At 43.7% G+C, this 14499-nt stretch overlaps 1 protein-coding gene across 1 annotated transcript in view; it reads left to right on the top strand.

The window, feature by feature from the left end:
• The first annotated feature begins 330 nt into the window (after window positions 1-330).
• LOC306708812 (growth factor receptor-bound protein 10-like) overlaps window positions 331-14499 on the top strand; it is a 41090-nt gene continuing 26921 nt past the window's right edge. The window contains exons 1-5 of the mRNA XM_079176753.1: window positions 331-467; window positions 3206-3313; window positions 8854-8947; window positions 13812-14061; window positions 14307-14430. Coding sequence (XP_079032879.1) covers window positions 3263-3313; window positions 8854-8947; window positions 13812-14061; window positions 14307-14430 — 519 coding nt within the window. The 5' untranslated portion in view covers window positions 331-467; window positions 3206-3262. The remainder of the gene's footprint in view (window positions 468-3205; window positions 3314-8853; window positions 8948-13811; window positions 14062-14306; window positions 14431-14499) is intronic.

Raw genomic sequence — 14499 nt, 5'->3', positions numbered from 1 at the left:
TTTTGCTGAACATGATATGTGTAAGGTCACGAGAGCTTGTAAGAAAAAAAAAAGGTTATTTCTTGCAGCGTGCTGCTGTGAACAGGGCGGGGCGGAGAGAGGAGGTTTCCTTCAGTGTGTGTGTATGGATCTGTGTGTGCGTGCGTGTGTACGTGTGCGTGTGAGTGTGTGTGTGGAAAGCGAGCGAGGAAGAGTCAGCTGGTCGAAAAGTGCAGCTTGAGAACAGTGCGTGTGTGCGTTTGTGTGTGTGTGAACGTGTGCAAGGAAAGCACCTCAGGGGAGGGGGAGGAGTGGGGGGACGGGGACGGGGGGGGACGAGGTGCAGACAACAGAACAGCGGACGGAGTTTTTATTGGAGGAAACAGTTTGTGCCGAGACCCAGAAGAGGACAGTCGAAGCGCACCGAGTGCCGATCCGCCGTGCGTCCTGGACACGATTCTTGAGCTGCGAGCTGCCCTTTGATTACCGTAAGCACTTGTTTGTTTGTTTGGGAACTCAGTATAGAAGGCATATGGTTTACCTCGGTGTCGGACAGTCTTTCGACAGAAGCCTAATCGTCATGCACAGGAATTCAGAGGAGAGAAGACGCTTATAAAACTTACTTTACCACCGACTGTACTGACATGTTAAGCTGTGGCATATGCGATACAAAGTCACTGTCGATATGTTAAAGTCTGTCGAACCATCTCTTGGTAATATAGCCCGTGAACAGGCTTGACATTTAAAAGGATACGGAGCATACAGCTCTGCAAGAGACGATTATGTTGTTGACTTTATAAAGATCACCAGCTGGGGTTATTTTCTAACACTACTTTCTATCACTGCATGCATGCTGAGTATTGGTGATGGTTAGTCTCTAGATGCACCACTAGTGTAAACAAAAAAAAAAAAAAGCCCCTGCAGTGACTGTTTCATCTCCTCACTGTAGCTGCACTTTGGTTTCTTCCACTAATTGCTACTTTGAAAGGGAGTTATGTGAACCCACAGCGTATACAAGAACGGCTGCAACAAGGACGATAAGCTGAGTGAGTGAGTGAGTGAGTGAGTGAGTGTGTGTGTGTGTGTGTGTGTGTGTCTGTCTGTTGATGGTCTGTCATAAAGCTCCATTAGCTGTGACCTAATATAGGCTAATCTCTGCATGCTGCTAAACGTCCTGCTTCCTTCCTTCCTGGTGCATAAAGAAGACTTCGGCTCTGTTTGGGATCGGGCAACATTAAGGCCTTTAAGTGGTAGAATTATACTGCTGTGTGTGTAAAGTACAGGTGCACGTGGATAGTATGTCATTGAAGACTACTTGTGTTCATTTATTTTGTTGTTGAGAAAATGCAGTAAATCTGTAAAACCTGCTACTAAAACGCACTCAATGTCAGCGCTTGTGGTTATTTGTACTTAAAAAGATGTGATGTGTGGTGGTGTGTTATATCTACACACACACACACTCTCACAGTGTGGCATTATTAAGTTGCTCCCTGCTCCATTTAATAACCTAGATCTCCCCGTATGACCAGTAAAGCTGAATTACTCCCTTTCTCTGCAGGAGGAACTGCAAATGTCAGCAAATGTCAAGCACTTGGCGCTTTAGCTTTGCTTTCAGGCTTATTAGCCACATATACGATCAGCCCAGTTTGCCCTTTTGGCCAGCTGTTTGATTGGTGTGAACACATGCATAAGCCTATGCAGGAACGTGTGAGATATAAAACCAGTCGCAGTAAAAAAAAAAAGAAAGAAAGTGTGCAATTATCAGCAGTGGAGATGCTGTCCTTTCACTGTGTGTACACACATTTAGACACAGATTCTCAGTCAGCAGAGCGACCTAAAGATAGCAGAGCCCCAGTGGAAACAGTAATTAGTGGGGTGAAGAGAGAGAGGAGGAGGAGGAGGAGGAGGAGGAGGAGGAAGAGATATTGTTCGAACCATCTGATATGTTATATAATAACCCGTACAATGGAGACATGCTGGGAGAGAAAGTGAAGAGAAACCAGCAGAGTCGAGGAGTGAGTGGAGCTATTTAGTGAGAGAGAAGCAGAGTTCAGCGTGTGTGTGTGTGTGTGTGTGTGTGTGTGTGTGTGTGTGTGTGTGTGTGTGTGTGTGTGTGTGTATATTCAGTTTGTTGGAAAACAGTATCGGTTGCAGCACTTCCCTGAAGTTTGTATGTGGGCTGCTAAAAGATCCATCTTAACAAGTCATTTCTTCCCATTGTGCAGTGTGTGTATTTCTCTTGAATTGAGCGAATGAGCTGGACGTCTCTAAAATGTTATTGCAGCTTTTCAGGAAATTGGGTGCCAATAGGAGTTTTTAAAGGGAGCAGTCAATTGGAGTTTTATGGTGATCTGGGATTTCCACCAACAGGCGAGGATACGTGTTTTCCAGCCAAAACTTTTAGAACAAATGTGGATAGAAATCGGACTCAAAAACAACATGATGCAACGCCAAGGAACCCTCATATTTAAGTGGATTGTATACATTTTAGGGTGTAGCTACCATTAGATAATCGATAACAACTTGCATCAAAGATGTCCCTCTATGCAACAATGCATTCATGATTTGCATCTAAGCAACACAAGACTCAATGCTGAACAGCTTGACTTATTGCAGTGTGTATCCTCTTTCCAAACACACGTACGCACAACTTCCCTCTGCTTACTCACAACAGATAACGCTGCACAATGCAGTGGAAATAGACGACTCCTATTTCAAGTTACTTCCGAACGACTCGACCCCTCTCCCTCCCCCTCTCGCCTTCTCCTTCAGTCTGCAGGTGGTGAGTGGTCATGTGTTGCCAGCTTGGACAGGGTTTCTTATTTAGTCTTAAGCCCCAGGCTTTGTTTGGGTACGGACTTGTGTGTGTGTGTGTCGTACACAATGGCTGTGTTTACATTGGATTCGGTGTGCACACGTTCATCCATGCACGCACATTTATTTGCTCATGCGGGCTTTGTTTTCTCTTTAGCAGAGAGAGGGATGTAAGGTTGTTTTTTTTTTGTTTCTTGTTTTCAGGTGCACCAATTAGAAAACCGTTTTTACAAAGTTGCTGCATTGAAACTCACCTGGTGATGATTTATTTATTGTAATTCACCTTTTTTGATAATTGCCTCACTACTTGACTTTATTTTTCCTTTCTCATTCAGTGAATATTGTCATCTCTGTTTGGTCATTTTAGTGATAGCTTCTGTTTTCTGTGCTGTGTCCATTCCTTCATGAGCAGGGTGCTGGCGAGACCAGCGGGTGTCATTCCCAGCAGAGGGAACACTGAAGGAACACCATGGCCTTAGCGGGATGCCCTGACTACTTCCTACATCACTCAAACTACCAGGTGAATATTTTGTGTGTTATATGCATGTGTGCTTGTCAGTGGTGGGTGGTAGCGTGTTAATCAAGAGCATGTTATCGTTAAGTAATGCAGGAAAAGCGCAGGTGTAACTTATAACTTTAACGATGGCTCCATCATGGTTTGGGTTAAGACAATTAATCCAATTTTAAAAATCAATCTGGATGTGCCAAAAAAATGGATTTGGGCTTGTAGCCTGAACAATTTATGGACGGTGTCTTTAGCCCACTAACATTAGCTAGCTAAGCTAGCAGGTTGAGGTTTGCTACTATTGGAGCAGATGAGAACTGCAAAGGTTCTTCCTAGACTCCTAGACTCCTTTGTCAAAAATGACTTTACATAGAAAGTAAAAGAAAACATTTTAAACTTCTTACGTTCAAACATGCACATCTTTTAGGGAGACGCCACTGCAGTAAGGGCGAGTTGTTAACTTTCGGTATTTGTGTGCACGTCTCTGTAGGATCAAATGATTACAGTTACATCAATGACTTGATCTTATGCATCTCTGACATAAGTCTGTAGATGACTCTGAATTATTTATTATAGTTAAATCAAGACTACATTTTGATACAGCTCCTACCAAACACAGCAGCACGTTGTCTGACGATAACCAAACAGAGAGCCCACACTTTAAAATACATTAAATTATTTTTAATGGTTTTTATATCACTGAATGGCTCGGCTCGCCTGTTGTATCTGTCGACATATATGCCTGCTTGGTCCTTTAGATCCTCAAACTCCAACCTCTTGATTGTTTCTTGAGGCCAGAACTAAAAGGCACATCGACCCAGCCTTTGTTAATTATGCCCCCAAAAACTCCGTGACAGTCTGTCCGAAGGTCTTAAGGTCAGAGGTGGAACCGAGTCATTCTTATGCAAGTACGTCTCAAGTCTTTGTACTCAAATCCCAAATGAAGACTGTGAAATTTGAGTCCTAAACAAGTCATGATGCGCTCTTCACCAAATGTATTGACATCTCTGTCTGTAATCTGCACATTTTGCAATTCATTCTTTATTGACCACTGCAAAGATCAGTTATGCGGACAAAATTATCTTTGGTATCATTTTTGTCCAACTGCTGCTCAATAACTTAATGTTCGCTCCTCGTGGTTCTCGCATCGTGATGTCGGATCGGTTACAACAAAGTAGATCTGGGGAATCAAGTGTTGCTGGGAGTGAGTAGCTGTCGTTGATTCAGGAAATTAATTGATATGTGAATTTTATTTTTAGGTAAACCTTCCCAGTGTGAACACTTTAATAGCCCTTATTTAAATCATTAGGTCCAAAAAGTTTTTTTGCTTCATGTTTTATAATTATAATTATTATTTTCATCATCAACTTGTGTATAGTGTGAGTCTACTTGCTTCACAGTGAATGACTCTTGGCCTAGTTAGGTAAAATATGGCGTCTGTGCAGCACAACAGACCCACTTCCTCTGTTGAACTCCTGCAAAATGAGCCCTTTGTTTCTCCGCTCGGATTTTCTCCAGTACAACCCGCCAGTAACCTAAAGAATTTGGCTAAAGAGCATCGTGGAGGTCTATAAATAGAGCGCTAAACAAACAACAATAACAAGCTGCAGGCTTTCTTTGACAGGCTCAGGGGGGGGGGGGGGCTTGGGATTGATGGCATGACGTCTCACTGGGGCCGATGGGACGATGGAGGTGACGTAGCCTCAGCTGCCTTACTCCTCTTAGTGGAGGTACAAAAATGCAGCTCCCTGCTAACCCAAACCGTGGGACCGCTGAACCCCCGGTGAGCTGACATGAAGTTGGATTGGTTCACGTTAGCTTCCAGGAAAGGGTTTTGCACCAGTAAGACTGCAGTGAATAGTGAATCGAATCCCCATAGAAAACAACATTCCTCCACCCTGCATCTAGCGGAGAAAAAAAAGTTTGATAGTCAGAGGGAGAGAAGTGGGTTACAACATTGCTGTGTGTGTGTGTGTGTGTGTGTGTGTGTGTGTGGTTATGTAAAGCTTGCCAGTTGACGTGACACAGCATTGCACGCACACATATTTACCCCATCTGCAGGCAGTCACTGTAGGTTTAGTGTGTGTAGATAAGGAGCAAATGAGCCCTCGTTTCTGCATACTTGCATAACACTACACATAACGCTGGGCATGTTGGGGAATCTGGGCAGCGTTCCAGGCCTGTCTACAAAGTGTGTGTGTGAGTGAGTGTGTGTGTGTGTGTGTGTGTGTATATGCATCTTAGTGAGAACTTCGGATCTGTGCCAGAAGTGTCTCAGAGGGAGCAGCCAGCAGATCTTTCTCCCTCCCATCTCCTTACATATTAGTGTGTATTTGTTCATGTGCATACACATGAACTGCAGAGCACTAAGACACCGCCGTCCACAGACTCGAAGCACCACTTAAGTTCGGACTTTAACCGGACAGAAGAGCAGAAAGAATGACGCGTTCAACAGATCCTGCACCCCTGATAATCAGTATTTGTGCCAACAGTCCCCGAACGTGTATGTTCTGTCTGAGACCATGGACTACAGCTCTTTCTGTCTTTATTTTCTGAGAGGTCAGAGGTCAGCGGCTGTATGCAGTGTCCGCCGTGGCAACGGGCACGCTCAGTCTCGCACGTGTGCTTTCGAGGAAGCGTAGCCTTTGATTCTCCGAGAGAAGGTATGTTGAAATGCCTAGATGTTAATGCTGTGGGCTACAGAGTGAAAGGGGAGACAACAAACAGATGTCAAGAGCAGTCACAGAGAAACCCGAATGTGTCAAGCTGATCGGAGCTCCTGGCCAAACATTTTCTCTAAAAGTTTTTGCTGACTGCAAGAACCAAAACACTGGCCCAAACAGATTTCTTTAACACAGGAAATACCTCACTCAAACCCAAGGAGCTATAACCATGTATCATATATATATATATAATAATAGCTTTTTGCTCAAACTGCCACTATATCCTGATATATATATATATATATATATATAACTATATATAGTAGTACATGAGACAGAGAATCTGTGAAAAAACTGGTTTCAAATATGAATAAAGATGATGTCACTACATTGCCTATATTTCTCTCCTCAGATGATTTCAGAAACATAACTTAGTGAACTGTTTCACTGTAAAATGAGAAGGTTTATGACCCAACCGCCATATTAACAGTCAAGCCAAAACCAAACAAACTTTTTAATTTTGTGGCTCAACACACCATTTGATTGGAGTTCACAAGCTTCACAAGCAGCTGCTTTATGGTGTGTTCCCACCATGCGTGACGCGATCTTTTTGCGCGATGCAATAACAAGACAAGTCAACGCAAAGACGCAAAAAAAATGCAAACTTGCGTTGGGAAAATACGTGGAATTTGAGTTGAGTAAGACATATTGTAGCGGCCTACGATATTGCCTCATACAGAAACGGGATAAAAATCGATGTGTATTAATGTATGTGTATAAACCATAGACTGTCTATAGTACAAACAATAACGTTGCTGCCGTATTTATGCGTACATTTTGTTATTTTGAGTGTTTATGGAGCAGCTACAATGTTAGCATAGCTTAGCACTGATCGATCAGAACTCTATTCAGAAAGCAAGCATTTTAAAAGTCTTCCTGACAAAGTACGAATTCAGTCTTATTACACAATGGAATTCTTATGTAGTAATTTTGACATCTGTAACTTTTAACAAGATTTCTTCGCACTCATTCAAGATGTTTTTTAGCACAGACTGTAGTCAAGCCACCAGAATAATCAGAAAAGTATGTTTAATACGGCAATGTCTTTGCCAAGATCAGTTCTCGTCACTTCGGGACCTAGTTGACCATTAAGGTAGCATCAGCACACCATCTTTTCAGACTGTAGAATCAGTGAAAGTGTATTACTGGGAGTTCACAATGAAGTTTTAATAGGGAATGTAGCCGTTAAAGCTGACTCTTTTACTGCACGAGTGTTGCTGAGGGGAAGGGATTTGCTTGTTGCTATATATTAACACTGCGGGTACTGATATCTGTTACTAGATCTAGTTCACTGTCCTGCCGCCAACTCCACACAATTACACCCTTATGTCCTCGAGAAGGTAATCCCAAACCAGTGCTGAGAGTGCTGAAGAAGAATGTTCACCTAAAACAAAATGGAACATCGTGAACTCCTCTTTTTTTAAATTTAGAAACTCCCAACACTTCATTGCAGCGTTATGATTCTTGCACTTTTTATTTATTTAGTTTTTATGGCTGCAGTATTGCATCTAGTAGAAGTATGTCTTTGTATATTTCCCATAATACAGCCTGACATATCTGCTATCTTAATGGAATAGTAAGACAAGATCTTTACTTGCATTGTCAAATTAGGCTACAGCCAGCAGCAGCCCGTTAGCTTAGCCTAGCACAGAGACAGGAAACTGAGGAAACGGCAAGCCTGGCTCTGTTGGTTCAGGCTAGCTGTTTCCCTTGTTTACAGTCTGGTCATGGTGTAGCTCACAGCCAGAAAGCGAGTAAGTGCATTCCCCAAAAGGTTTCTTTTAAGAAGATCTTTTCTAGAATTTAAAATCACGTTTTCTGGGTTTGTAGTGGATGCCGTTAAGAGTCTAAGAGGTTAATGTGAGGTTTTCTCGTCGGTGGATTTGATGCTCATTGTTGTTTGCATGTTTGCTTTAATGTCACTGACATGATGAGTAAATGTATCGGAGGGAGTGTTGGGAGGGAGTGTTGAAGCTAAGCGCTTTAGCTGAAGCCTGCAGACTTTATTTTTCAGCACACAGGCCTTGCAGCCAAGTTGCCTTCCTTGGAAAGCTTTTGGCTGCTGCTTCTCAGAGCTATAAATCTAGCTCTGGGCATTTATGGATGTTTTCGAAGCACATAGTGGAGCTGTGAGTGTAAATTTCTGTGTGTGTGTGTGTGTGTGTGTGTGCATACATGCACAGCGTGACCCCAGGACACGAGCAGTTCCTGGAAGCTTTCCTTCCTCGTTCTTCTTTTTCCTGGAAAAGGGAAGATCGAAAATTTGTTTGGCTTTATTCCCTCCCCTTCTTCACTGCAGCTTTATTGCTGTGAAGCTGCTTCAAATTAGACAACGTGTGAGGAACTTGGCAGTGTATAAGTGTGCATGTACGTGTGTGTGTGTGTGTGTGTGCATCTCCGTGTGACGTGTGAGATTGTTTAAGTGTGCCTGAGCTGGTATGTTTTTGCTCTTAAAAGTGATTGATCTGTTGTTGGGTTTTTGAAACACACAAGTCAGTATCTGGGGTGAGTTTCACACGTGACTGTTTGAAACGAGTGTGTGTTTGAGAGAGAGAGAGAGAGCGAGGGAGAGAGAGCGAGAGAGCGCAGAGTTCAGAAAGTCACAGAGCCACAGGGTCAAAGTGTCACTGACCTCTGAACTTGAGGCTTGATGTTCCTCGAGAGCAGAGGCATGAACCCTCCCTTTGTCAGACCCTCTGAACTCTGAAACAAACACGTTGTCTTACCCTTCACTGAAATATCTGACATGTTAAACCCCCTGCATGGCGTTTACAACATGGTCTTTGCCTGTTTTAATCAAAATTGTTCTTCTTCTTGCCTTTTCTTTGACAGGAAAGCATGGACCGCACTTCCTCTCGCCGGCCTGAGGAGCTGATTGTTCCAGGCTTTCAGCGCTCGGCCAATGAAAACTTGCCACATCATCACGGTAACTCTCCGCTCCTCATCCCACTTATGTCAGATCTGTTCAGGGAATATAAATATGAAATATGAAGCGATAAATGATATGCCCGTTATCCCACAATGTCTTTTTCTACTCTCAATGTCGTAAAAGAAGAAACAGTTCGTTCCATATTTTACTCACTTCACATTCTTTTCTCATACCTTCTCTTTATGGGATGTCTCCAGCCAAAACACATTTGCTGGCCCACTGAATGTTCTTCCTGTGTTCCTCGAAATCCCCCCTCTCCTCCTCTATCTCCATCTCCATCTAGGACATTGTCTCCCTTCATCACTGCAGGCTCTGCTCTCCAGATGGAGAGGTTATAGACAAGTGTTAAAATGCCTCACCGCCCCCCTTTTATTTTTCTTTAGCACTGCTCAGCACTTTTCTACCCCCCGCCCTCCATCCTAATATATTCCCAGAACTCTCTTCAGCCATCGTGGAAAATCTTGGAAATCCTTTTTGGAAAGCGGCCAACTTGTGGGGAGAAAAGGGGGAGTCTCTCCCCAACCTATTTTTTTTTATCACGCTGCTTGTTTTTTTTGTGTGGATTGTCCGCTCTGCTGATGTGTGGTGGTCTACGCTTGCGTGAGAGCATTAAATATGGCTTCGCGTGAATCGGGTGAGGTGTTTATTTAGGCCTGTAGGTCATTCAGTGCCAGGCAGAGGGAGAGTTCATGGTAAGAGGAAAAAGATCATATAGTTGCATAAGCAGCAAAGTCGAATGTTTTCATTGTTTCCAAGCTGACTCGTTTTCTAGTGTAGCCATCAGTCGTCGAGTGCGTTTTGTAGAAAAAGAACTGATTGATGACTTCAGTGAAAAGGCACCAAGCTACTGTGTCATTCTGACTCTGCACTCCAGAGAAACATCACATCAACCTCACTGACGGGACGTGCTGTATATTTAGATCATGCCAGGCTCGGGTTACATGCCCTCGGTTTATGCCGGGCCTGCCTTTATGATGATCTGATGACATGTGTCTTGATACGTACCATGGTGTCGATTACATGTAAGCGAGCCAATTTACTTGAAAAGATTTAATGTTTCGTTCATAACTACGATTACTGCTTCACTTTAATAGCGTTCATTTTGTGTGCTGCTCAGTATAAACACAAGCTGGATACCTCTGGTTCTTAAAAGTGAAGCCAATGCGGAAGTGTCTTAAAGAAATATGTCTAATGGCCAGCAGGGGGCGACTTCTTTGGTTGCAATAAATCTGATTGTCTATGAGAAAATGACTCTACTTCTCACTTTGATTTATAGCCTCAGTAAACATTGTAAACATGAGTTTGATAGTTTGTAGTCTTCTTCAATACAGCATGATGTTCATTTAGTAAATGATGGTAAAATAAACGATAAAGCAGGGTATGCTTTAGGGCGGGGCCACTTTGAGATTGACAGGTCGCTACCACGGCGTTGTTCAGTCTTGGAGTTGTTTGCGTTTGCGTCTTACAACTTTAACCCTTTCACAGTGTGTTTTCACTTCACGAATGTTAATTGTAACATTTTGGTCGCCAAAAATGTCTCATTGAGCCGTCGGTTGCAACATCACTCTCTCCTGCCACTTCTGGTTGCAGAAAAGCCAAAATAGCGATGGCAAAAGAAATACTTGCATTTCAGTAAAGGTTGTTAAGAGAGTCACTTTACCCACCCACATTTACACATCATGTGTGGTGATGGAGCGTGACCTCCCTAGTTTCACTTTCACTTCATTGTCCACAGTGAAAACATGTGCAATGCAAAATGTGATTACACAGACAACAGATAAATACGACCTGATCTGAGTACAAAATATAAAGTATTTGTTGACTACGACTGCAGTTTTATGTTAAATATAACCTATAGAGGAACTCAATTGCACTTTGCCCATGAACGTCCAGCTCTCCTCTCTGACCTCTAGACTGCCGTCAGAGATCGCTGATTGCAGGTTGTCGTGGCCAGGGATAGAGAGCGCTCATTCAGCGTATTCTGGGATATTGCAGGAATGAATTGGCCGCGGTTGTATGGTAGGTTTTGTCGTCAGATGCTAACCAGAGTACTGCAGCAGTTAATCTACATTCAAAAGTTGCAGTTCGTAGAAGAGAGGAAGGATATATTTTAATGCTATACTTCACTGGCTTCCCCCTCTGAAGCCAGCAGTGCAGCGTGGGCCAAGCCAGCAATGGGAAGAGGGAGAGGAATGCCAATGATACCATCATTATCCTCTTAAAGCTGCACTGGGCTACATTTTAATGTAAAACTGCAGCCGGCTTATCGGCCTTAAACACAAAGTGGTGCTTCAACGGAGCAGAGGTGCAAGAGAGAAAACCTTCCACACCCCAGATTAAGATGATGGAGGTGGATATTTTGCCTTGATGAAATGTTTGTTTTACGTGTTTGCATATATAAAGTGACAAATTGGGAAAACGTGCGGTCTGTCCAGAAAGCCAGACTTTCCAATGACAACTGAACCAACGATTCTTCACCACCTCCTCATTCACGACTGCTGCACTTTGATAGTCAACAACTCCTAAAAAGTAGTCACGGAAGATTAATTAATTAATGTAGGCGGGACCCACCTAGGCTGTGAGAGGCTGTCAGCAAATAATAATAGCAAATAAATAATAAAATGAATTTATGCTCAATTTCATTTACCTGCCTCGGTTCCTGGTATTATGCAAGCTGACTCACGCCTGTGCTTTTCCTACTGTGACGAGTCTAAATGTCTGCTGTGAAAAAGGCCCACATGTCATGGCTTTACATAATAATCACCTCTGACTGTCCTCGTGTGCTCTCTTGTTCTTTTCCAACTGTGTGTGCCTCCCCGCCTACCCATGTCCCACTCATGAACCCCAGCATCACATGACCTTGTGTCCCAGACTGTCCTTTCTGTGTGCGTATGTGTGCATATGTGTGTCATGCAAACTCCTTTGTGATCTGAGATCAGACGGGCCGAGTCCTGCTGTTCCTGCTCTGCAGCGGCTTCTTTTCCGCTCGGCGTGCGTGTTCACTGTGTGCGTGTGTACATGCAGTACAATGTGTGCTTTTTCTTTGAATTCTCCTGTATAATTACATGCACATGATCATCAACGCTGCATAGCGTACATGATGTCCTCGGCTCTTCTGTGTGTGTGTGTGTTTTGGTGCCCTACTTCGTCCTGATCATTTGGCCACCATATGCCATGCACAGGCTGTAGAAGTGCTGTAATTTCTTCTTAAAGGAATTTTAGGAATTCTGAGTGTGGCGTCTTGGTGGGACACATACGGGACCAAATGGCTTTGGACACACACTTAAAGAAACACATGGAGACATACTAGGCACTCAAAGGAGCACTTAACCCTCCAAAATGATCATTTATATATTTTTCTCGCATGCAAGGATACAAACAAAAAAGACGAAAAGTCTTGATGAATTTAAGTAATTGAAACTGTATCACAATATCCGTTTACAAACTCTCACGCAACTAGTGCAGTGTAATTTTTATCCAGTCATATGCTCACTACTTCCCAAACGCATGCATCTTCGCTAAAATGTCACACAGTTATGCAGAAGTGAAGATGGATAAACGAGTTGCGAGAGAGTTTTTTTAAACGGATGTTTTGATGTAGTTTCGCTGTTGTTAAACGTGGCAACCAATTACTTCAATTCATCAAGAATTGTTTGGGTTCTTTGTTTACCTTTTAGGCATGTGAGTAAAACAAAGTTCTCTTCACAAATTCAAGGTAACACTGGGCGAGGAATTGAGATATAAAATGACATTTTGGTGGCAAAGTATTCCTTTAACCTAAAACTGTCTTTATTAGAGAGATTTCACGTTTCCCCACTAGCTAGCATTAATATTAGCTTGTAAACTTGATAAATGGTACGTAACGAGTGCAGTCTGGAAGTTCTGCTCCATTTGTCCCTGAAGGGTAATTGATTCAGTATTAATCCTGGACTGACTTCAGTTAATTAGTAACAGGTCAGGTGAAAGGAGCCCTGACTGGAAACTGCCTTGTTGACTGGATCCTTTCACCCTGGTTTGGATTGGTGTGGGTTCAGTCTGTTGGGTGACTGTTGATGCCAACTTCCAGCGCTTGATTAACTACTCGGCCCGGTGGACGACAGGTTCCACGTAATCGGACCAATGGCAAGCTAGTGAGTCGGTGTACTACACAGCCATTGGAAGAAATCCAAACCAAAGTGAAATCCAACACGAGGAGGAGTGAAACTTCAAAACAAGGCTGTGTGTTCTTTCTTGCTCTCTGGTCTGGTGATCGATGGTTCAGGACCCAGTGCTTCTGGCAATATTTTGACTGTTGACCGTGTTAAATTACAACAAATTAAAGGCACTTGCCAGAATGCTGCGGCATTGCCTCAGTAGGTAGGAGTGGGACAAAAGGTCAAACTGCTGAGCTGTCTGTTCTAACAGGTAACCCTTTACAGACCAGAAAGTTAACTTTTCACCCCAACAGGATCCCTTTGATGACAACTTCTGACAAACTGGCTTCCATAGTGTTGACTCCTCTCTGTCTTTTAAAGACAAGACACATCACATTGACATTTTCATAACCAGACTTCATAGTTTGTCTTGTTTGACCTTTTTATTAAGCCGTTCATGTGAACTATCGAGAGAAAACATGAACAACTTGAATCACTCTGCTTCTCCTGTAGCTCTGTTTTAATCATTAACCTGGCGGCTACAGTTGAACTGAACAGATTCATATGATTTCTAATGATTATCAGCTGGTTGTGGATGGTTTAAAAATAATTTCTCAAACACTGTTACCCACTGAGGCCAGTGGATATCTGCTGTCCTGCAGCGTTTCACTGTCGCTCACTTTCTACCTCCTTCCCTTTCTCTCCCTCTCCCATCCCGCCTCACGCAGAGGACGATGTGGATCTGGAGCAGCTGGTGAATGACATGAACTCCTCCATGGAGAGCGTTTACTCTACGCAGGCAGACACGGCGCTGCTCCTGAACAACGGCCACGTGCCCGCTCCTCACCACCACCACATGCACCCCGCCTACCCGTCACACGGCCAGGCCCACCGTCGACACACCCCGCCCCCGCCCCTTTCCTCCCCCTCCAGGGAGAGGCTGCGGCACTCCCAGCCCATGCACATCCAGGCCGTCAGGTAGACGCACATAACCTGCCCCCTGCATTGATTTCTCTGTTTTATATTAAGATAAAGACAGCTGGAAGCACTGTGAAAATATGCTTAAAAACAAACAAGACAGCATAGCCTCAAGAAAAACTTCTAATATGTGTGCCATACCTTCTCTTTTCCCAAACTGATGCCAGTCATTGTGTGCATACAGTATTGTCAGTCTTTCATTAATCACCCAGCCATGACAATAGTGTGTGTGTCTCCCTCTGCAGGTGTCTGCAGGAAGAGCATCTGCTGCGTCCGGCCTCCCTGCCCGCCATCCCCAACCCTTTCCCTGAGCTCTGCAGCCCGGCAGGCTCCCCCGTTCTCAGCCCCATTCAGACCGCCGACATCCACGTAAGCACGCCCATACAACCTCTCCTCTACTTTTTAAGTACTTTTTCAAAGTTGTTACTGGTTACCACT

Source organism: Pholis gunnellus (genome assembly GCF_910591455.1).
Source record: "Pholis gunnellus genome assembly, chromosome: 16".
Lineage (NCBI taxonomy): Eukaryota > Metazoa > Chordata > Actinopteri > Perciformes > Pholidae > Pholis > Pholis gunnellus.
Note: the sequence above shows the minus strand (reverse complement) of the source record. Positions and strands in the feature narration are given on the sequence as shown.